A 22,370-nucleotide genomic window follows, 5' to 3' on the forward strand; every position below is an offset into this window, starting at 1 on the left:
ATGGAAAAAAAAAAAAGGTGGGTACTGAGCACCCACTGGCAGCCCTCTTATCAGCACCTCCCCCTCCCCCCAGCACCTCCTGCTCACCATCATCAGCTGTTCCATGGCATACAGGTGGCACTGCAGGGGAGGAGCGAGGTTGGGGTGTGCTCAGGGGATGGAGCAGAACAGGGCAAGGCAGGAGCGAGAAGAGGTGGGGCGGGGATGAGGTCTTGGGGGAAAGGGTGGAGTGGGGGTGGGGTCTGCAGTGGCACCTGGGGGGAGTACCACCCGGCACACTGGAAAGTCGGCGCCTATTCTAGAGACTTCCCAGGAACAAAATTTCAAATCCCAGCAAGGTCAGCTAAACCCTAAATTCCCTGCCATTTAGGAGGGTTTGTCTTTCATTATAATATAAAGTCCTATCTGCTCTGCCTGGACATTAACAATCCCATGACTCTTTTCATAAGTTTAGGAATTTGTTCCAGTGGCCTTGACTAAAACTACCCTTACTGTCACTGATGTACCACGTACAGATTGATTTCCATCCTCCATCCCAGAAGTAATTCAGTAGTGACTAATAATTATCTGCTCCCATTGAATTAGATAGCAAAATTCCCATTGACTTCAAAGGAATTAGGCTAAAGTAGATTGTCAGGTATTCCCACTGGGATTCTTTGAGATATAATGCAATAATTTTTTGAGGTGAATAGGGATACCAGAGGGATGTTCTAAAATGAGATGCTAATCAAGGACCTAAACTTGCATGAGGAGGCAACTCACATGAGGAGGAAGGGTTTGCAGGGAAGAGTCTGAAGTTTCATATGCTGACAAATATTGTGCAGAATTGCAGATAAACTAAGGATATCTCAAGCATGCCTGTCTGCATGTGATTAATGCCAATACTCTTAAAACTACAAGTCTAAATCACAGTAAGGGAAATAAGAAGTTTATTACATTGATCTAATGGCTGAACTGATTTTTATTCTAGTTAATGCTTCTGTAAATTTACATGACTCATTCATTATCTATGACATTTTGTACAAATACATTCCCAAATTATTTCAATTTATTGTTACATAAACAACATTTATGGCTAGTACAAGCTGGATGGGCTGAGCATGTTCAGATCAGCCATGCTTTATATTCCATAACTCAATGACACATTTCTGGTTTTATATTTTATGTTTGAACTCACCCCATCAAGTTGGATATCTCCCTCAAAAAGGTTCAGTCCTAAAGCTAAAAAGTAAGAGCTGATTAACATTCAGACATTGTACTGATTTCTCACTGTTGCAATGAAACTTTCAAAATATGAAAAAGAAAATTAAAAAATAACCTTCATTGATGTCCAAGATATCTCGATCAATTCCACCATCTACATCTACTTCTGAAAAACAAAAGACAAGTGACATAGGACATTAGTCTTTGCTATTATCTTTATGAAGTGTGAAAATTAATGTAATAACAATAATAGTAATTATAAATCTGTCCCTGCTGTGTCTGAGCTGCTGTTTTTGTTGGCTGCCTCCAGTGCACTCAAATAGAACTCTAAACAGAACTCACCAAATGACTCTGGAGTAGGCTAGTGAGGGAAAAAAAAAAAGAGAGATTATCAGGATGCACAAAATGAAAGGCTACGAACATTATTCTTTTAATAATATTACAGATCCAGCTTGAGCTCAACTAACAGCATTTATTGCTGGCCACTTTCAGTGTGTTTTAATAGGCTACAATCAGGTTGCACTGGGAACCATGTGGCTGTTTCTGTGTTCCATGCACTCAGATGTTCCAGTATAGAGTATAGACTAGATAAGCCAAGAGATCCTTTCCAGCCCAATCTTCCCTGATTCTATAATGTCAATAGCCCTCCATTAAATACTAAAGTTTTAGGACCTAGGGGTGACAGTGAATGAGAAGCTGGATATGAGTCAGCAGTGTGCCCTTGTTGCCAAGAAGGCCAATGGCATTTTGGGATGTATAAGTAGGGGCATAGCGAGCAGATCGAGGGACGTGATCGTTCCCCTCTATTCGACATTGGTGAGGCCTCATCTGGAGTACTGTGTCCAGTTTTGGGCCCCACACTACAAGAAGGATGTGGATAAATTGGAGAGAGTCCAGCGAAGGGCAACAAAAATGATTAGGGGTCTAGAACACATGACTTATGAGGAGAGGCTGAGGGAGCTGGGATTGTTTAGTCTGCAGAAGAGAAGAATGAGGGGGGATTTGATAGCTGCTTTCAACTACCTGAAAGGGGGTTCCAAAGAGGATGGCTCTAGACTGTTCTCAATGGTAGCAGATGACAGAACGAGGAGTAATGGTCTCAAGTTGCAGTGGGGGAGGTTTAGATTGGATATTAGGAAAAACTTTTTCACTATGAGGGTGGTGAAACACTGGAATGCGTTACCTAGGGAGGTGGTAGAATCTCCTTCCTTAGAGGTTTTTAAGGTCAGGCTTGACAAAGCCCTGGCTGGGATGATTTAACTGGGAATTGGTCCTGCTTCGAGCAGGAGGTTGGACTAGATGACCTTCTGGGGTCCCTTCCAACCCTGATATTCTATGATTCTATGGCACTTATGTCCTACCATCACATAGATCTACCTTTAAAAAAAATATTATTGCATAGTACAATGGCTAACCGATACAGGTATGCCATGGGAATGATACCAAAGAATTTTCACAGACTCCATCTGCTTTTGAAGAATCCGATCTTGTAAACTCTTACTCACACATGTAGCCCTCACTTACATGGATAAAGACTACCCCCACACAAGTAAGGGTTGGCAAGCTCCAACTCAGCTTGCATAGAATACATAGTTGTCATCCTGTTCATTTTCCTAGGCTTATTTAATTTTCTTTGTACATGGAGTCTGATCCAATGTCCATTGAATTCAGTAGGAGACTTTCTAGTGTCTTCAATGGGCTTTGGATCAGGCTCTTAAGTGAACAAATCGGAGCAGTTTCATTGAGAGGAGTAAATGAGTGCAAGGTTTAGGATGAACGTAAGGAAATTAAACCAATCCTTGGAATGCTTCTTGTTAGTAGGGGTTTTTTTAGAGACTGGTAATGAAAGAGTGTAATTTGCCTCTGGACTGAATACACAGAGGAGCCAATTTATTTCCAAACTGCAAAAAGTCTCATAATTCAATTAATGGTGATCTGATTTAGAAGTAATTAATAATCACCTTGATAGTTAATCTGACTAAAATTAATCCCCCAAGAATGATTTAATTAATATTGTCAGTTTCACGATGGTTTATCCAAAAATTGAAATAACAGTTTCTATAAACATAATTTTTTTAAAAAAAAAAAAGCTTTATCCAAAGTGCTGAATGCCTTTAGTGCCATTAATGAAAGGTAAAGCATTTCTGTGGTCGCTATGATTACAATCACAATGCCTCCAGGCTTCAAAATCCATCATGCAAACAACACATACATCACAAAGCTAATTTTTTTTCAGTCCACGGACAAGATTTTCCAGCTGCATCAAAACTTTCATAAGTACAGCCGTAAAACAATTTAATTGATTCCAACCTGTACACTCCTGGTGAGTAAGAGAAAGCATGAGTGGGAGATTATTCAAATACCAAATTATTTCCAATTCCTCATGTAATGAAATCCAGCCCAGCTCAGCAGTGACTGAAAACTGTCACCACTGATGGCTTCAATGTTGAAGGAGTTGGTGATTTCCTGCTACATAGGGCCTAATCCTTACTCATATGTAGCTATGGAATCCAACAACTCCCAGTGAAATTACCTATTTTAGTGGGGATACTTGTGCGTGTAAAGATTACTCAGGGGAGCACCAGCTGCAGGATCCGGCTGCAGGTGTCCATAACCTCAAAGCCAACACAACTTACCAGAATGCCAGCCCCTACTATTTTATGAATAGCTACAATTTTGTACATTTATAACAAATTCACAATTAAGAATAACACCGTGCACTGCTAGCTGACACCAATTAAGGGTGTGTCAAGGAAAAATCCATTTCGTCCACTGAATACTATTTTAAAATCTAAAGGGAAGACGTTTCCTCTTTCCTGAATAATTTACTGTTTGTGGTTTATTCAGCCTAACTTTGGGAAACACTTTGAATGATGTTATATACATTAAAATGTAAGGTGGCCAGATTCTGCCACCTTAACTCGTATTAAGTAATACATTGCTCCATGAGTTGTCCCAGTGATACCAACATGAGAAAAGGTACCAGCTCCTGGCAAAGTAATAACAGTGTAATCAGACTCTCCACTTCCACCCACACAGTGTTTGTCTGACCCACAGATTCAGAATATTGTCTGCTCCAAATTCTTGCAAATCACACTGGGTCTTATTCACAGAAGTAGGAAAATACTACATTTCTCTGGAAAAACATAAGGCAGTATATAATTTCAAAGTTGCTATTGTTGTACGGTGTCATAAAATAGCTCACCACAGGTTGGGGAAGCTGCTAGCACAGCCAAAGAAAAGCATGTCCAGCTTGACTAAGAGGGCATTCACTTCCATGATATATTTATTATATTAAACAAAATACTTGGTGTCACTATCTATATTCCAAATAGTAGAATAGGTTTTACCATTTACCCTGATTCCAGGGCTGGACTGTGTATTCAGCCAAAATTGCTATAGAAAAATCAATGGGAGTTCTGCCAGAATAAGGAGTGTAGGATCAGGCCCTCTAGATACAGAGGTGGACTGATCATAAGTAGCAGTAATGAGAAAATCTACTCAGAAAACAAAATTTTCTGTGTTCCTCCTCTATGTTCTTAACGACGGGAGAGAACTGCTCATTTGCAGGAACAATATGCAGCAGTTTTTCTTTTTTTCACAAGCTTGTCATGACCTATATTACACTTCAAAATGTAAAGATTGTTTTCTTACCAGACCACAGCCAACCTGAAGAAGAGACCAAGTGAGGAGCACAGGCACAGACAACATACCCATCTTGCTTTACTCTGCAAAAGGCTGTGGACTCAATTTCAGAGCAACTTTCTAATTAAGGAAGTAAATAGAATACTTCAGAACCTTTGCCCTAGGATCTGTAGCTAGATGTTTTGTATCTTTATCTTAAATTGTCCAATCAGTAAAGTCTATTTCTTTTATCAGATTTATTACCACCATACATGTGTTCATTGAGATCATTAATGGGTATCTTACAAGTCACTTTTCCTTATGAAAAATAAGAGTAATAATACTTAGCATTTAATTTTGGAAACTAATCACAAGACTCTTGTGAGGTAGAGAAATTATTATTAATATACCTATTTTACAGAAAGGGAAACTGAGGGAGAAAGTTTGTGACTTTCCTAAGGCCACATAGGAGGTCTTGTCAAAGCCAATGCTCGAATCTGAGACCATGCTTCCCTATATAATGCCTTTCTCTAACTTGAAGTACTGCATTTGTCAATAAATTGAGTCATGGTATCCTGCTGGATCATTTACAAGTTTCCTCAGATTGAATTTATTCATTTTGGTATTACCATTTTGTTATCCTTGAACATAGTTCTACTTCTGTCTAGATTTTGTTTAGTTTCTTGCCAGCCTTAGTTAAGCCTTCTACTATTTTGCATACATAATGGTCACCATTTGCCAACACACATCCCACAGAGATCTAAGATTACCACAAATGTTCCTTATACTTAGAATAAAAGGTACCTAAGTTTGGTAAAATTAGGTAACCATGAGTTTAATAAAAGAAAAGGAGGACTTGTGGCACCTTAGAGACTAACAAATTTATTTAAGCATAAGCTTTCATGAGCTACAGCTCACTTCATTGGATGCATTCAGTGAAAATTACAAGTGGGGAGATTTATTTACACAGAGAATATGAAACAATGGGTGTTACCATACATACAGTAACGAGAGTGATCAGGTAAGCTATTACCAGCAGGAGAGCGGTGGCGGGGCGGAAACCTTTTGTAGTGATAATCAAGGTGGGCCATTTCCAGCAGTTGACAAGAACATCTGAGGAACAGCGGAGGTGGAGGGAGGAGGAGGAAATAAACATGGGGAAAATAGTTTTACTTTGTGTAATGACCCATCCACTCCCAGTCTTTATTCAAGCCTAAGTTAATTGTATCCAGTTTGCAAATTAATTCCAATTCAGCAGTCTCTCATTGGAGTCTGTTTTTGAAGTTTTTTTGTTGAAGAATTGCCACTTTTAGGTCTGTAATCAAGTGACCAAAGAGATTGAAGTGTTCTCCGACTGGTTTTTGAATGTTATCATTCTTCTTCTTATGTTATAATTCTGCCATATGATGAAAATGGCTCAGTAGGCTATGACCCCTGCCTCTGGAGAGAGAAGGGCTACGTGGAAGGTCACAGTGAGCCTCTGAGGCTAGCAAAAATCTGCCTGGAAGCGTGGGACCAACTGAGACAAGGTCGGAGCTTTGTCACAGATTGTAATGTTGATAATCTTGCATTAGCCCTTGGCTAAGGCCTTGTCTACACTACAAAATTAAGTCGACTTAAGTTACGTTGAAGTACAGCTGCTGCAATAATTAAGCTGCTGTTGCATGTCCATACTACATTCTTTGTGTTGCTGGGGTGCATCCATACTAGCAGCACCTGTATCAGCCCAGAGAGCAGTGTACTGTGAGTAGCTATCCCACAGTGCAATTCGCCACCATCTAGTGCAGGGTGTTTTGGGAAGAGTTTGCAATGCCTCGTGGCCACAAACCAGGGCTTAAATTCAAATGGAGCCATCCAGAGCGGAGCTCTGGTAAATATTTTCAAACCTGCGAGAGCCCCGACTCTGCCCCCGTGGGACAGAAACCCCAATCCACAGTGCCCCTCTGCCCCCCTGTGGGGCTGAAGCCCCTAGAAATCCCCCCCATCCCAGCAGCTGAAGCCAGGAGCCCTGAAGCAGGGGAAGCTGGGGGGGGTCTGGGAAATTGTCTGAGTATTTAAGCCCTGGTGCAAAGGAGTTGTGCAAGGGTGGCTGGAAACATGTGTTCAGCATCCCATTATGCAGGTTTCTCCATCCCATCATTCAATGGCAATCCTATTACATTTCATGTTACTTTTTGGAAGCCCCGCTAACCTGCACGTCCGCCATCTCCGTGAGAAGCATAGATCCCGCGCTGCTCTTCAATATTGCACTGAGCATTACAAACATGATGTGCCTGATCCTGCAGTACTTCCTAAGCTGCGAGTCTGATAACGATGAGTTGGTGGCTGCCTTGCAGCGCGCCGTGGAAAGAAACAATTCAAGATTGCTGTTAACATTCACTGAGCAGCTGCACATGGTGGCCTGCTAGTTCTGGGCCTGAGAAACAAGCATGCACTAATAGGATCACATCGTTATGCAGATATCGGATGACGAGCAGTGGCTGCAGAACTCTGAGATGCACAAGGCCACATTCCTGGAACTGTATGCAGAGCTTGCCCCAGCCTCCCAGTGCAGCAACACCAAAATGAGACCTGCACTCATAATGAAGCGAGTGGTGATTGCTGTGTGGATGCTGCCAATGCCAGATTGCTACTGATCAGTCAGGAATCTATTTGGAGATGGTAAATCCCCTGTGGGCATTGCGGTGATGCAAATGTGCAGGGCCGTTAATTGTATCCTACTACGAAGGACTGACTCTGGGCAATGTGTGGGTAATAGTGGATGGTTTTTCCGCAATGGGGGTTCCCAAACTGCAGTGGGGCGATAGATAGCATGCAGATCCCTATTTTGGCACCAGACCACCTTGCAATGGAGTACATCAACAGAAAGGGTTATTTTTCTATGGTGTTGCAAGCACCACTGGATCACTAGAGTTGTGTCACCGGCATCAATGTGGACTGGTCAGGCAAGGTCATGATGCATGCATCTTTAGGAACATGGGCCTGTGCAGAAAGTTGCACACAGGGACTTTCTTTCCAGACCAGAGGATTACCATTTGGGATGTTGAAACACCAACAGTAATCCCTGTCTACCTTTTACTTCTGTGGCTCATGAAGCCATACACTGGCCACCTCAACAGTAACAAGGAGCACTTCAACAACAGGCTCAGCAGGTACAGAGTAACTGTTGAATATGCCTTCATTGGTTTGAAGGGCTGCTTGTGCTGTCTGCTCATGAGATTAGACCTCTGTGATTAGACCGGAATCCCAGGGGACTCAGCTGAGGTCACTCAATTAGGGTGAACTGCAAAAAATGGGGCAGGCAATCCCCAAAGCTGATGGATATTCCAATACTTAGATTTACCAAGCCAGCACAAAACAGCTTCTTTTATACCTCACCAGTTACTCAGAAATCACCAACACATTTCCCTTAAACTAACCCAGCCTCAGGCCTCCACCTAGACACCCATGTCAAATATGAGGAGGATTAATGAAAATCTTATTCATCAAAAAAAAAAGGTTCTACCAATCCCAAAGGATCGGACACATTACCTCCCAGGTTATGAATATTTCAGATCTTACCCAAATACACACTTACAGCCAATTCTTATTAACTAAACTAAAATTTATTAAAAAGAGAGAGAGAGTTGGTTAAAAGAACAGTATACATACAGACATGAGTCAATCTGGAGATTCAGATTCATAGCAGAGATGGAGAGCTTTGTAGATGCAAAGAGTTCTTTCAGAAATAGTCCATAGGTTATAGTCCAATGTTTATATTCAGGGTGGTCCAGTCAGAACTGGGATCTCAGTCCTTGTGGCTTAGGCTTCCCCTGCATGAAACCTCAAGCAGATCTGAGATGACAGGATCAGGATCCAAGGGTCTTTTATACAGTGGTCTAGCAGCTACTTGACCTTACAGTCCTGGGTGAACTATAGGCTTTTGATGTAACCTTCTGTTTCCTAAGCACCACCACTAATTTGCTACACAAATTACCATAGGGCAATTTATCTATTGGGCAGTATATCACAAACTTCAAAGAGACATAGACAATGACATTATTTCACCCAAGATTCATCTAAATGTTAATATTCCCTTTTTAATCCCCAAATTAATAGTTATAGTGACGGACAGGAACTGTCTGTTTACATGGCTAGCGTCTAAGATACACACAATTAGTATCACTTCTAACAACATAGGTTTGCATTTCAAAATTCTAGTTTATCTAGCATCGAATGGCCCTAATTACCATTCACATACTTTCTAACATGCTTTAAAGGTTGGCTCTGGGTTATTTAGCCTGCAAGTTGCTTAACCCTTTCTGGTCATGAATCACAACCTCAGTGAAGAAAATATCCCATGGTCACAGCTGCGTGCTGTGCACTTCATAACGTCTGTGAAGGAAAGGGGGAAAAGTTTCTGCAGGGTTCGCGCATGGAGGTGGATCGGTTGTCCACTGATTTTTGAGCAGCCAGATACTAGGGCTATAAGAAGAGCTGAACGGGGAACTATTTGGCTCAGAGAAGCTTTGAAGGAGCATTTTAACAATGAACCACAGTAATATGTGTTGCTGTAATATGCTGTGCCTGGCACTGGTTTTTTGCACCATACTATGAACCTTGTAATGAGTGCTGAATGTGTGCTAATGTAACAGTGCAAATGCAACTATTGCTGTTATCTTTGGACGTTAGCCAAATGTCCAAATGCTTAATAAAGATGGAATAAGTTTCCATAAATAGACTTTTATTCCACACTCATGCAAACATACCTGCTTAAAGCTTAAATAAGTATCATGCATACAGGTAAAGGTATCTTTAAAGGGGGAGGAACATGGAATTCACAAACACATACAGCAACCTAGTCTCCCACAGTTGGGTGTATGTGGGGGCTGTAATTGTGTATACTCCCCCACGGGAGTGGCTGGGGTACTGCTGTGGCCTCGGAAGACATGTGGAATGTGAGGGGGAAGTGTAGGGAGGTCCTAGAATGCAGTTCTCTATGGGCTGCAGGGGGAGGCGAGTGCAAATGTGTTCAGCCTGAAGTTCAATAAGGGACCACAGAATGTCTGTTTGCTCCATTAGCAGCATGATCCTCTCTTGTCACCCATTTCTCCTGTCCTCGCTATCCCTCTGCATTTTGTCATTGATTGTCCCCCTCCAAGCCCTCTTCTTGCAATCCGATGCACCAGAGGCTTGCATGACATCCTGGAACATGTCTTCCCTTGTCCTCTTCTTTCTCCTCCTTATCTGGGCAAGCCATTCTGCCAGTGTGGATGGAGAGACCCTCAAGGCCACATTTGCAGTTGCTAAAGAAACAATGGACAGAGGTACTATTGTGAGTACATTCACTCCCCCTGAGCCACATAAGTTACAAGCACAACATTCTGACTTCCCCTTGGGATGAATAGAGCAGGGGGTTCTCAACCTTTTTCAGTCTGAGACCTCCCCCCCCCAACATGCTATAAAAATTCCACAGCCCACCTGTGCCACAACAACTGCTTTTCTGTATATAAGAGCCAGGGCCAGCGTTAGGGGGTATCAAGCAGGGCAATTGCCCGTGGCCTCATGCCGCAGGAGGCCCCATGAAGCTAAGTAGCTTGGGCTTCAGCCCCACTGCGGCGGGGCTCCAGCTTCAGCTTTCTGCCTTGGGCCCCAGTGAATCTAATGCTGACCCTGCTTGGCAGACCCCCTGAAACCTGTTCACGGCGCCTGCAGGGGCCCTGGACCCCCAGTTGAGAACAGCTGGCATAGAGCACAGTGGCAGTCCCAGCCATGAAGAGTACACCTGAAGGGGAGGGAGGGAGTTGGGACAATAAGAGGGGGTAGCTCTCAGGCATCAGTACAAGAGGATGGGGCAATTAAACTGACTACTGGCACCGTTCTCCACCGGCAGTGGTGATTTTAGCAGATATTTCATTCATGACTGTAACTGAGGCTGAAAGGGAATAGCTCCTGCATATGTCTGCCTGCAGACCAGGGCTGTATGCTGCTATGGTGCCTGCTGAAGTAATTGCTGACTGGTGTAGGAAAGTGTCCTACTGTGGTGGAAGAAATAAGGCAGCCTGCCCAAGAAAATTTTAGCAGAGGGTTGCAGGCTAGCAAAGTTTCCTAGCGGTCTCTATGGAGGAGTCACAGGACATCCTGGTGCACATAAACTATTCCGCAGGGCACCCTTTGCCTAGCTGTACAGGGGAATGAGAAGCAGGTAGCAACTGCACCTCTACTGGGTATTTCACTTCCTCTTCTAGCCTGATAAAAAAAAATAGTATATGAACAGATGTGTCCCTGCAATACTGAAGCAAACTGAGTGCTTACCAGAGGTTCCCTCTCCTGCATCAGGCTTGCCAGTGCTGGACTGCTGGAGTGGCTCGACTGCTCAGGAATCAAAAACAGGTCCTACCTTGCAATGCCACTGGAACCCCTGGTCACCTGTCCCAAATACTCCTCCTCCTCCTCTTCCTTGTCCAGTGTCCTTGTCCTCAGGTGGTGGCTTGTGACTCCAGCTCCCCCAAAGTATCCATGGGGCACTTGGCGGTAGAGGTGGGGGCACTGCCGAGGATGGCATGCAGCTCCTCATAGAAACCGACTGTTGCATCCCTTGCCTTCTGGTACGCCTGCAGCAGCTCCTTGATTTTTCACGCTGCGCGGCTGCATGTCCCTTTCATAGGTAGGGTTATCACTTAGCCGGTATTTGACAGGCCTGGCTGGGATTTTTAAGGATTTGCCAGTTGCCAGAAAAATAATGTAATCTTCCAGGGTTTTTTTACGTGGGTCTAAAGATTTGCATTATTATCACAACACCAGGGCCGGCTCTAGGCACCAGCAATCCAAGCACATGCTTGGGGCGTCACTTTTCAAGGGGCAGCACTCTGGCCTTTTTTTTTTTTTTTTTGCACTTGGGGCAGCAAAAAAACCTAGAGCTGGCCCTGCACAACACACTGGGATAGGTAATATTAAAAGTGTCTGTGTCCAGCTAAAGATGCTGCAGTGTTCCCAGCTCCACTGCTTACGTGTTAATGGATCAAAACTGTTGAAAATACAGCAGCTGTTTGCCCACCAACACACAAGGCACCACGTGTGTGCAAGAGAGGGTTTGAGTCAAGAGTGAGGAGATGTGCAATGTTATTAATCTTATCTATATATGTTATTTCTCTAGATACTATAAGTGGCTGTTGAAGCGGGGGTGAGGTTTGCAAAGTTGCCTTGTGTATGGGGGTTAGGGTTGCGGTGAGCTTGCCTTGTGGGGAGGGGGTGCCTGTTTTTTGCATTTCAAAGGTGGTAATCCTAGTTGTAGCCCTTCTCCCCCATGCCCAGAGCGATCTGGCCATAGATCTCAAAATTCCTACAGCTGTATTGGAGCTGTGACTGCATGGCGTCCCCTCCCCACAGACCCAGGAGATCCACTACCTCTGGTGTACTCGAGGCAGGAGTGCTTTGGCTGCATGGAGCAGGCATGGTCAGCTGGGCAGTTGTTATGTTAGCTCTTCATGCCAAGGAAACAGGAAATGGAATTTCAAAAAATTCCTGGGGTTTTAAAAGGGGAGAGGCGAGGACCTGTGTACCTGGCTGCCGGGCAGCAGAGTTCAAAAGGGTGACCAGAGCAGTCACTTCGGGCCATTGTGGGACACCGTAAGTAACGCAGCATCTATACTGACACCACATCGGCCTACGATGACCTCATGCTACACCTCTCGCCGAGGTGGATTTATTAGGTCGGTGTAGTGGGTGAGTTAAAGCGGCAGGAGGAACATTGTAGTGTAGATGCTTACACAATTAGGTCAATATAAGCTGCTTTACGTCAACTAACTCTATAGTGTTGATGAGGCCTTTGTAACGTCAGCTCCAGAGTCTAAACAGCTGGTATTGGGAGTGACTCTGGGGGCCTATTTCCCTTCCCACTCAAATTTCCCACACATATACCTGTCTGAGACAACCCCTTTCTATATACACACACACTTTCTCTCTCTCTCTCTCTGGCTGGCTATAAGAGACATCCAGCAGTTAAGGAAGCTCAACTTCCCTCAAGAAACAAAGGGAATCCATTCCCCAACTGCCTTACCAGCAAAGAGGACTCATCTCCAACCACTCTACAGCTAGAGACAGTAGGATGTCTTGCTTAACACCACTACTGCAAGCAGATACTGCATAACAGCCCACCTGTCATGTCTGCAGCTACTGTAAGGAGCAGCCCGCAGGTAGGTGAGTGACCTAAAAAAGAGTCCATAATGTACTGGGAGGGGGGAAGAAGGGGTACGGAGCCATATGGAAGGAAGGAATTATATTTAGTAGTGTTTGTAGCATTTTCATCTGTTCCATATAGTTGGTTTTCCCCAATTATTTATCCCAAATCAAATTAATCAATGCTGGGTTTGACATTGCACCCAACCAGTCTGTATATGTAGGACTTGCTTCAGACTTCCATTTTCTCAGCAGGATGTATTTTTCCACTAGCGCACACTTGCTATTGTGTGCCACTAAACACACAATAGCAAATACCATCCCCATAATACAGACAGCTTTTTGGTGTGCCACTTGGGCAGACTGCCAAGCTAGGCCCTCAACAGAGACAAAACTAAACATGACTAAAGCTATAAACCAGCTAATTAAACAAAGCCCTAACTAAGAAACAGCTGAGTGGTTATACACAATTATCTATCAGATGTCAAGTGCTATTATTGTTTATAATAATTTACTACTTGTATACCTCTTCTTTTCTCCAAAAGAAAAGTGCTCTCCTTTTTTACTGCCCTCTCTCAGCAGCTCTGAGGTCTATCCACCACAGATCTTAGAGGAAAAGAAAATAACCAACTTTCCCTTTTCCAGTACTCCTTCTTTATAGAGTAGGCTGGATTTTTTGGCAGAGAAATAACCAGGGCAGCCATAACTCTCAACAATCTGTTAGTCCCACTTTAACTCAATTAAACCGCTGTTTTCAACGAACCAGTAAATGTGACCATGAAAGAGAAAATTAAAATGGAGGCACATGTGAACACTTATATGCATACCTAAATTATCATAATAAAACCAATCACATCACAGGGAACTAAATACAAAAGCAATATATTAATCACAAAATTTCAGGACATTGAGTGAAAGATCTTAGAGCAACAGTAACTCTGTCCCCCATGAAGCATGTACATGGATTGATTAATGTTTAGACTCAGGTCTGGCAGGTGGCCCATGCAGGAGAAGGAAAACTGATTTCCAAAATAACAAGAATGTGAGGCCTAGCCAGCTGATTCATAAAAGTTGTGCCAATCACACATGCTATATAAGTCTGCACCACCAACCCCAGCAAACAGCACAAGGTGAAGAAAGCATTAAGGTGATGAGTAAGTGCTTAATGTTCATACTGGACTTTTAAGACAAAAATTATATTATTTAAAGTCTAAGTGTTATAATGGGTTTTATTATATGATCACATGCCTGGGCAATGAGCCTCCAGCTCTGACACTAACTTGCTTTGTGACTTCAGGCATGTCACTTAACCCATATCTTTAAAATGTGAATAGAATAACAGTCACCTAATTCATAGGATATAGAGCACTATGTGCCAAACTGTGTTTTTTAAGGCAATGGTCCACATCGGGATAATCCTTCCCTGAATTCCATGGTTGACATCAACTGAAATCTAACCTCAGATTTAAAAAAAAAAACACAAAAACTTTAAGGTGGAAGTAACACCATACACAGTTTAAAGGTATCTCTGTTGGAAGGATGGAAACAAGTTCTGCCTCTGAAATGTGACTGAGGAACTGGATGAGTGCACTGTGAGTGGAACTGAAAGTGAATTTGTTATGGAGCTGATTACACTGAGTGGTAAAGCATGTGCATTGCCATCAGTGTGGGGGCTGATATTAATTTAACCAGTGATTTCCTTGAGTTTTAGTGATTGGTAGGAAATATACTTGAGCAAACTTAAGTGTAAATTAACAAAGAAGTGTGTGTGCGCTGTTTTGTGGCTAATGTAGCAGGATAAGATATAGTTTTAAACATAAATCACAAGCACATAAGCTGAGGATTCTTAAAGTAATATTGGAGCGGCATTAACAAAAGACATCTTGGTATTCCCATATATTAGGTACCTAATATATTTTAGACTGTACAAAACAGTGCTATTCAATCTGCAAATCAATTTTTCCCCCTATGACGGGAGAGGTGTTAACAAATCACTTCATCTTGAGTAGCCCTTTGAAATTTGTGTAAACTACTTATGCTAAACTATCTTTTCCACCTTGTATGTAATTGTGACATTCAGTGCATTTCCCAGACCTGAAGAAGAGCTCTGTATAAACTCAAAAGTTTGTCTCTCTTACCAACAGAACTTGGTCCTATATAAGATATTACCTCACCCACCCTGTCTCTCATTCAGTCTGACAGTCTGAGATATTGTCACTTTCTTCCTCAATCAGCTCTGCATAAGACAGCCAAAAGTAGGCTAGAACCTTTCTTTGCTCATGCCAGGAACTCAGTGGAATGTAATAGTGTATTTTCCATTGTGCTGAGTTGTACTATCACCCCACTGACCTGCATGTGCCCATAAATTAGGTTCAGAGTCATTGGCTTGAGGACGAAGAGATTCTTTTTGGGGTCTGTCTAGGCCATAAACATCTTCAGTTTCCCCAGTCTGTAGTACTTGTACATTTGAAAAAATAATTACATTATCTAAAAGCTTAGGACATTTATCTGAGTTTTTCTCCTTGCAATTGGTCCTCTTGGATAGAAATAACAACTTGAATGAGGGCAAAACTGCTTAATGAGTCCTGGGCAGCTATAAGAGACGCTGCAAACTCTGGTCCTTTGGCAGCCAATTAGATGCCTCTTTTTTTTCTTTTTTTTTCCATAAGCCCAAATGCTTCCCCCCACTTACTAAGACAAGCAGAGAGGAGTAAAACCCAGCAGAAAGTGGAGGGTGATATAGGCCTATTCTAGTAACCTTCCAACCTCACTCTGCACATTCACATCCCCACTGTTGCACACGGGGGGCCATGTTGGGAGAGGAATATAAGCTGTCCTGGGTAGGGACCATCTCTTTGATACGTATTTGTACAGTGCCAAACACCCTGGGGCCCAGACCTTTAGGTGATACGGAAACAGGAACAATTATGTCAAGGCCACTATCCTTTCAACAAACGGTGAGTATTTCCCTACAGCAGGTGACGTTGACTTTGTCAGGGTTCCTTCTCCATCATGGAAGATTTTCTGAATCAGCAGCTATACAAGACATAAAAATGAGTGGGGGAAAAGTGCACGAAGTGAGGGGAAGGAAGAAAAAACAGAAAACTTAAGGACAAGGATGGAAAATATAATCAGAGGGGAAAGGGCGCAAAAATTTGTAGGACTTGAAGATATTTGGGGAGATAAAGAACAAGAAAGGGGCTGAACTTATGGGTGAGGGATAATACTCTACAGATGGGGAAAGAGATAGTAAGAGGGGCATACAGGATAAATGTGGGAGGAAAACAGATAAGCAGGAGGAAATGGCAAAATGTTGCTCATGTTGTTTGCAAATACTGTCACCATAAACTACAGAAATTTAATCCCCAACTGTAACTTGAGCTAACGACTGAGAGCTGTGAAATGACTGAAAGTGAAAGAGCCAGCTTTGCCTTGTTTCAGAGTAACAGCCGTGTTAGTCTGTATTCGCAAAAAGGAGTACTTGTGGCACCTTAGAGACTAACCAATTTATTTGAGCATGAGCTTTCGTGAGCTACAGCTCACTTCATCGGATGCATACCGTGGAAACTGCAGCAGACTTTATATACACACAGAGAATATGAAACAATACCTCCTCCCACCCCACTGTCCTGCTGGTAATAGCTTATCTAAAGTGATCATCAAGTTGGGCCATTTCCAGCACAAATCCAGGTTTTCTCACCCTCCACCCCCCCACACAAATTCACTCTCCTGCTGGTGATTTGTGTGGAGGGTGAGAAAACCTGGATTTGTGCTGGAAATGGCCCAACTTGATGATCACTTTAGATAAGCTATTACCAGCAGGACAGTGGGGTGGGAGGAGGTATTGTTTCATATTCTCTGTGTGTATATAAAGTCTGCTGCAGTTTCCACGGTATGCATCCGATGAAGTGAGCTGTAGCTCACGAAAGCTCATGCTCAAATAAATTGGTTAGTCTCTAAGGTGCCACAAGTACTCCTTTTCTTTCAGCTTTGCCTTGTTTTTGACTTATCTTTTTTTCTTTGTAGCTATTCTGGATATAAGAACAGACGCACGGGTAGTTTTGTGAGGCGAATGTTGCTTAAAGGACAAGGGTGATGGATGATTGTGCACTGACTGCTGGGTGGGCCCAAGTGATTAGGATGCCAGCTTGAAATGTGCGAGGCCAAGGTTCATGTCCAGCTCTACCATAGGCTTCCGGAAAAACTTAGTCACTTAGGCCCAGATCCTCAAAGGTTTTAAGCACCACTGTGAGCCACAAAACCCCCCACTTGACTGCCACCTACCCCTTTTGGCACCTAAAGTCACTCAGTGCCTAAGTTTTTCAGGGTAAAAGTTCCCTAGGCCTCTACATTTCTGCCTCTGAGCAAGTACATCACTGCCGGCCTCTAGGCATCCCACTGCTCAGCCGTAGTTAAATGAAAGAGCAACATATAGGCACAAAGCACGAGCTTGGGCCTGCGGCATTTCATCGCCCATCATCCTCCCCGCCCCCAAATTCTCTCTCTCTTTCAATCACACACATGTACATGTTATCTTTAGGAATGACTGTGAAAAATGCTTTTTCATGTGTTTTTGATAATTATTTCAAACGATTTTTTTCACCTGGAATTGGGCTCATGTCTGAAATACTTTTACACTAATATTTTTTGAAGTAAATCTCCTCTGTGGGGCAGATTCTGCACTGTGGTGTAGTACAGCTGCTCTAGGCTCCTCTGCTGGCACAAAGTCACCCTACAGTGGATGCTGGCCACCAAGAACTATTCCAATAAAGGGCATCTCTCAAAGATACAGATCCAGCAAAACAGCTGTTCTGCCACTCCTGTCCCAGCTGCCAGGAGACATGGCTTGAGAAAAGAGGAAAAGGCTTGGACATCTCTGTGCCCCAGAAATCCCTGGCTGCTATGTCAGTCCTTTGCCACTATTGGTTCAAGGGAGTGCCAATGTGAGCAGGTACGATAGCTTTGGACTGCCCAAGGGAAGGATTCTCCTGATCTCAGACTTTCTCCCTGTACCACCTATGTACTCAGGCTGTGAGCTGTCCAGACATTTCTCTCCTTAAAAATAAGCTATGTGTGGCTGAGGTGTTAGCAGTTTATAAGGAAAGAAATCTAAATGAAACAAAATTCAGCTATGCCTGCTTCTCTTCACTATTGTATAATGTAATTACCCTCAGATGCTCCCTTGTGGTTCTTATTTGTACACCATTTTAATTTTAAAGGTGACCACTAAAGCGTGGGGAAAAGTTGGATTTGTACCTCTCTTTCTCTCCTTCCCACCCCGCCTTAATGTTTAAATTTGGCGTGACATGGTTTTTTAATTTCTTTTTCTGTTTCAGTTAATGGGAGTTGAGTACTCTGCCTCTTCCATGTTGGATCCTTTGAGAACACAGAGCTATTAATCCCTTTGTAAAACGTAATCAAATAAATAGAGAAATCTGGACGTGTCAGCTTTTAACTAATAGCAAATCAGTAACACAATTAATGTAGACTTGGAACAGTTACAGCAAGTCTATTACTGCAGATAGATTTTTTTAGAGGTGAAATATTTCAATAGAGATGTCCCACCCAGGAATAGGATAACTGCTCAATGAATTATCATCTCTAAATGGAACAAATATAAAAACATTTAATTCAAAGGTGAAACCTTTCCATGCACTTTGTTTCTGGATTTAGACAACTAAAAATACTTAGTGCCTTGTTGTGGTTTAATGATAGACTATGAAAGTTTTTTCGGGGGGGGGGAAGCCCTCTCTCACAAAACTGCTGGATAAAAAGACTTTACAAAAGATTTTTCTAAGAGCTAAACAAACAAAAAAAAAATGCAGTTACCCTCTTAGATGCAGCTACTGCCAGAACAGAATCAAAGTTAGTGTTGAAAAGACCATCTAATTAACCTTCTTACTAATTTACATTTTTTTAATCTACACCTATAAAAAGCCTAGTGTCAGACTCCTGGCTTTCCTTGATGTATGGCACATTCAAATTCTGCTGAAATTAAGCTTTTCATTAAAAAAAAATCTAGCTATCACTGCAAAGAAAACTTTGCTAATGTAAACCAAGTGTTACTGATGCAGTGCTCACTTCATGAATCTGCAACCAGTCTCAAGCAAGAACTGAGGGGTGTAAACTCTCCTGTCCATAACACTATAGTAGTGGTGTTGACTCTTAAGGCTAGTGATGACATTTTAAATGTAAATTTAGCTGTTTAACTGCTGATCACTTTAGCAATAGGGAAGTGGGTGAGAGTGAAGTCTATAGGTATGGGAATTTGCTGTAGGAAAGGAAATGTGGATGTGGGGAAAAGGCAGACACACGAAAACAAGCATGAGAAACAGAAGATAGGAAATAAAGGGCATAAATAAGGATCCTACGCTTTTCCCACTTAGTGATGTTGAATGTGACTAACAAATAACCAAAGATTAAGAGATCCATAAAGGCACTATTCCATTCTTGATTTTCGTACAAATCTCCCATTGATATTCATGGAACACAAGACCGGCCATGCTGGGTCAGACCAAAGGTCCATCTAGCCCAGTATCCTGTCTTCTGACAGTGGCCAATGCCAGGTGCCCCAGAGGGAATGAACAGAACAGCTAATCATCAAGTGATCCATCCCCTGTCGCCCATTCCCAGCCTCTGGCGAACAGAGGCTAGGGACATCATCCCTGCCCATTCTGGCTAATAGCCATTGATGGACCTATCCTCCATGAATTTATCTAGTTCTTTTTTTGAACACTGTTATAGTCTTGGCCTTCACAACATTCTCTGGCAAGGAGTTCCACAGATTGACTGTGCATTGTGTGAAAAAAAAAATATTTACTTTTGTTTTAAACCTGCTACCTATAAATTTTATTTGGTGGTCCCTAGTTCTTGTGTTATGAGGAGGAGTAAATAACACTTCCTTATTTACTTTCTTCACACCCGTCATGATTTTATAGACCTCTATCATATACCCCTTAGTCGTCTCTTTTCTAAGATGAAAAGTCCCAGTCTTATTAATCTCGCCTCATACGGCAGACATTCCATACCTCTAATAATTTTTGTTGCCCTTTTCCGAACCTTTTCCAAGTCCAATATATCTTTTTTGAGATGGGGCGACAGCTGCACGCAGTATTCAAGATGTGGGCGTACCATGGATTTATATAGAGGCAATATGATATTTTCGGTCTTATTATCTAATCCTTTCTTAATGATGCCTAACATTGTTTGCTTTTTTAACTGCCGCTGCACATTGAGTGGATGTTTTCAGAGAACTATCCACAATAACTCCAAGATCTCTTTCCTGAGTGGTAACAGCTAATTTAGACCCCATCATTTTGTATGTATAGTTGCGATTATGCTTTCCAACATGCATTATTTTGCATTTATCCACATTGAATGTCATCTGCCAGTCTGTTGCCCAGTCACCCAGTTTTGAAAGATCCTTTTGTAGCTCTTCACAGTCTGCCTGGGACTTAACTATCTTGAGTAGTTTTGTATCATCTGCAAATTTTGCCACTTCACTGTTTACCCCTTTTTCTAGATCATTTATGAGTATGTTGAATAGGACTGGTCCCAGCACAGACTTCTGGGGGACATCACTATTTACCTCTCTCCATTCTGAAAACTGACCATTTATTCCTACCCTTTGTTTCCTATCTTTTATCCAGTTACCAATCCATGAGAGAACCTTCCCTCTTATCCCATGACTGCTTACTTTGCTTAAGGGCCTTTGGTGAGGGATCCTGTCAAAGGCTTTCTGAAAATCTAAATACACTATATCCACTTGTCCACATGCTTGTTGACCCCCTCAAAGAATTCTAGTAGATTGATGAGGCATGATTTTCCTTTACAAAAACCATGTTGACTGTTTCCCAACAAATTATGTTCATCTATGTATCTGACAATTTTGTTCTTTATTATAGTTTCTACCAGTTTGCCCAGTACTTAAGTCAGGCTTAACGACCTGTAATTGCCAGGGTCACTTCTGGAGCCCTTTTAAAAAATTGGCATCACATTAACTATCCTCCAGCCATTTGGTACAGAAGCTGATTTAAATGATAGGTTACAGATGACAGTTATTACTCCTGCAATTTCACCTTTGAGTTCCTTCAGAACTCTTGGGTGAATACCATCTGGTCCTGGTGACTTTTTCTTTTTATAAACTAAACAGTAATAGGAATACTTGTGGCACCTTAGAGACGAACAAATTTATTAGAGCATAAGCTTTCGTGAGCTACATGCTCTAATAAATTTGTTAGTCTCTAAGGTGCCACAAGTACTCCTTTTCTTTTTGCGGATACAGACTAACACGGCTGCTACTCTAAAACCTGTTTAGTTTATCAATTTATGCCAAAGCTGCCTCTAATGACACCTCCATCTGGGACAGTTCCTCAGATTTGTCACATAAAAAGAATGGCTCAGGTTTGGGAATCTTGCTCACATCCTCAACCGTGAAGACCGATGCAAAGAATTCGTTTAGCTTCTCCGCAATGGCCTTATCGTCCTTGAGTGCTCCTTTAGCATCTCGATCGCCCAGTGGCCCCACTGGTTGTTTAGCAGGCTTCCTGCTTCTGATGTACGGAAAAAAAAAAATTAGTTATTACTTCTTGAGTCTTTCGCTAGTTGTTCTTCAAATTCTTTTTTTGGCCTAATTATATTTTTACACTTCATTTGCCAGAGTTTACACCCCTTTCTATTTTTCTCATTAGGATAACTTCCACTTTTTAAAGGATGCTTTTTTGCCTCTCACTGCTTCTTTTACTTTGTTTAGCCATGGTGACTTTTTGGGTTCTCTTACTATGTTTTTTAATTTGGGGTATACATTTAAGTTGAGCCTCTCTTATGGTGTCTTTAAAAAGCTTCCATGCAGCTGGCAGGGATTTCACTTTTTGCGTTGTACCTTTTAATTTCTGTTTAACTAACCTCCTCATTTTTGTGTAGTACCCCTTTCTGAAATTAAATGCTACAGTCTTGGGCCACTGTGGTGTTTTCCCACCACAGACCTGTTAAATTTAATTATATTAGCAATCCAGCTATATTCACCTCTTGGACCTGATCCTGTCCTCCGCTTAGGACTAAATCAAGAATTGCCTCTCCTCTTGTGGGTTCCAGGACTAGCTGCTCCAAGAAGCAGTCATTTAAGGTGTCAAGAAACTTTATCCCTGCATCCCTTCCTAACGTGATATGTACCCAGTCAATATGGGGATAGCTGAAATCCCCCATTATTAAGTTTTTAATTTTAATAGTCTCTCTAATCTCCCTGAGCATTTCACAGTCACTATCACCATCCAGGTCAGGTGGTCTGTCATATATCCCTACTGCTATAAAGATGATGTACCATGGATTGAGGGGAGTATGGTATCCTAAATTTATATCCTTGACAATAATTAAAAATGGAATTAGGC

At 42.2% G+C, this 22,370-nt stretch overlaps 2 protein-coding genes across 3 annotated transcripts in view; both read right to left on the bottom strand.

The window, feature by feature from the left end:
* Window positions 1-5,016, bottom strand: part of MEP1B (meprin A subunit beta) — a 34,778-nt gene extending 29,762 nt beyond the window's left edge. The window contains exons 1-4 of the mRNA XM_084619911.1: window positions 4,858-5,016; window positions 1,546-1,564; window positions 1,319-1,369; window positions 1,178-1,221 (exon numbers count right to left, since the gene is read on the bottom strand). Coding sequence (XP_084476037.1) covers window positions 1,178-1,221; window positions 1,319-1,369; window positions 1,546-1,564; window positions 4,858-4,920 — 177 coding nt within the window. The 5' untranslated portion in view covers window positions 4,921-5,016. The remainder of the gene's footprint in view (window positions 1-1,177; window positions 1,222-1,318; window positions 1,370-1,545; window positions 1,565-4,857) is intronic.
* Window positions 1,351-22,370, bottom strand: part of RNF138 (ring finger protein 138) — a 37,390-nt gene continuing 16,370 nt past the window's right edge. Inside the window, exons 9-10 of one of the 2 annotated variants that reach the window (XM_084619916.1) lie at window positions 1,546-1,564; window positions 1,351-1,369 (exon numbers count right to left, since the gene is read on the bottom strand). The gene's annotated coding sequence lies outside the window, so the exon portion shown is untranslated. Of the gene's footprint in view, window positions 1,370-1,545; window positions 1,565-8,410; window positions 10,113-22,370 lie in introns of those variants that run through there. The other variant, XM_084619917.1, reaches the window with a different exon arrangement.

The sequence above is a fragment of the Lepidochelys olivacea genome (assembly GCF_965140295.1).
Source record: "Lepidochelys olivacea isolate rLepOli2 genome assembly, chromosome: 2".
NCBI classification, from domain to species: Eukaryota; Metazoa; Chordata; order Testudines; family Cheloniidae; genus Lepidochelys; species Lepidochelys olivacea.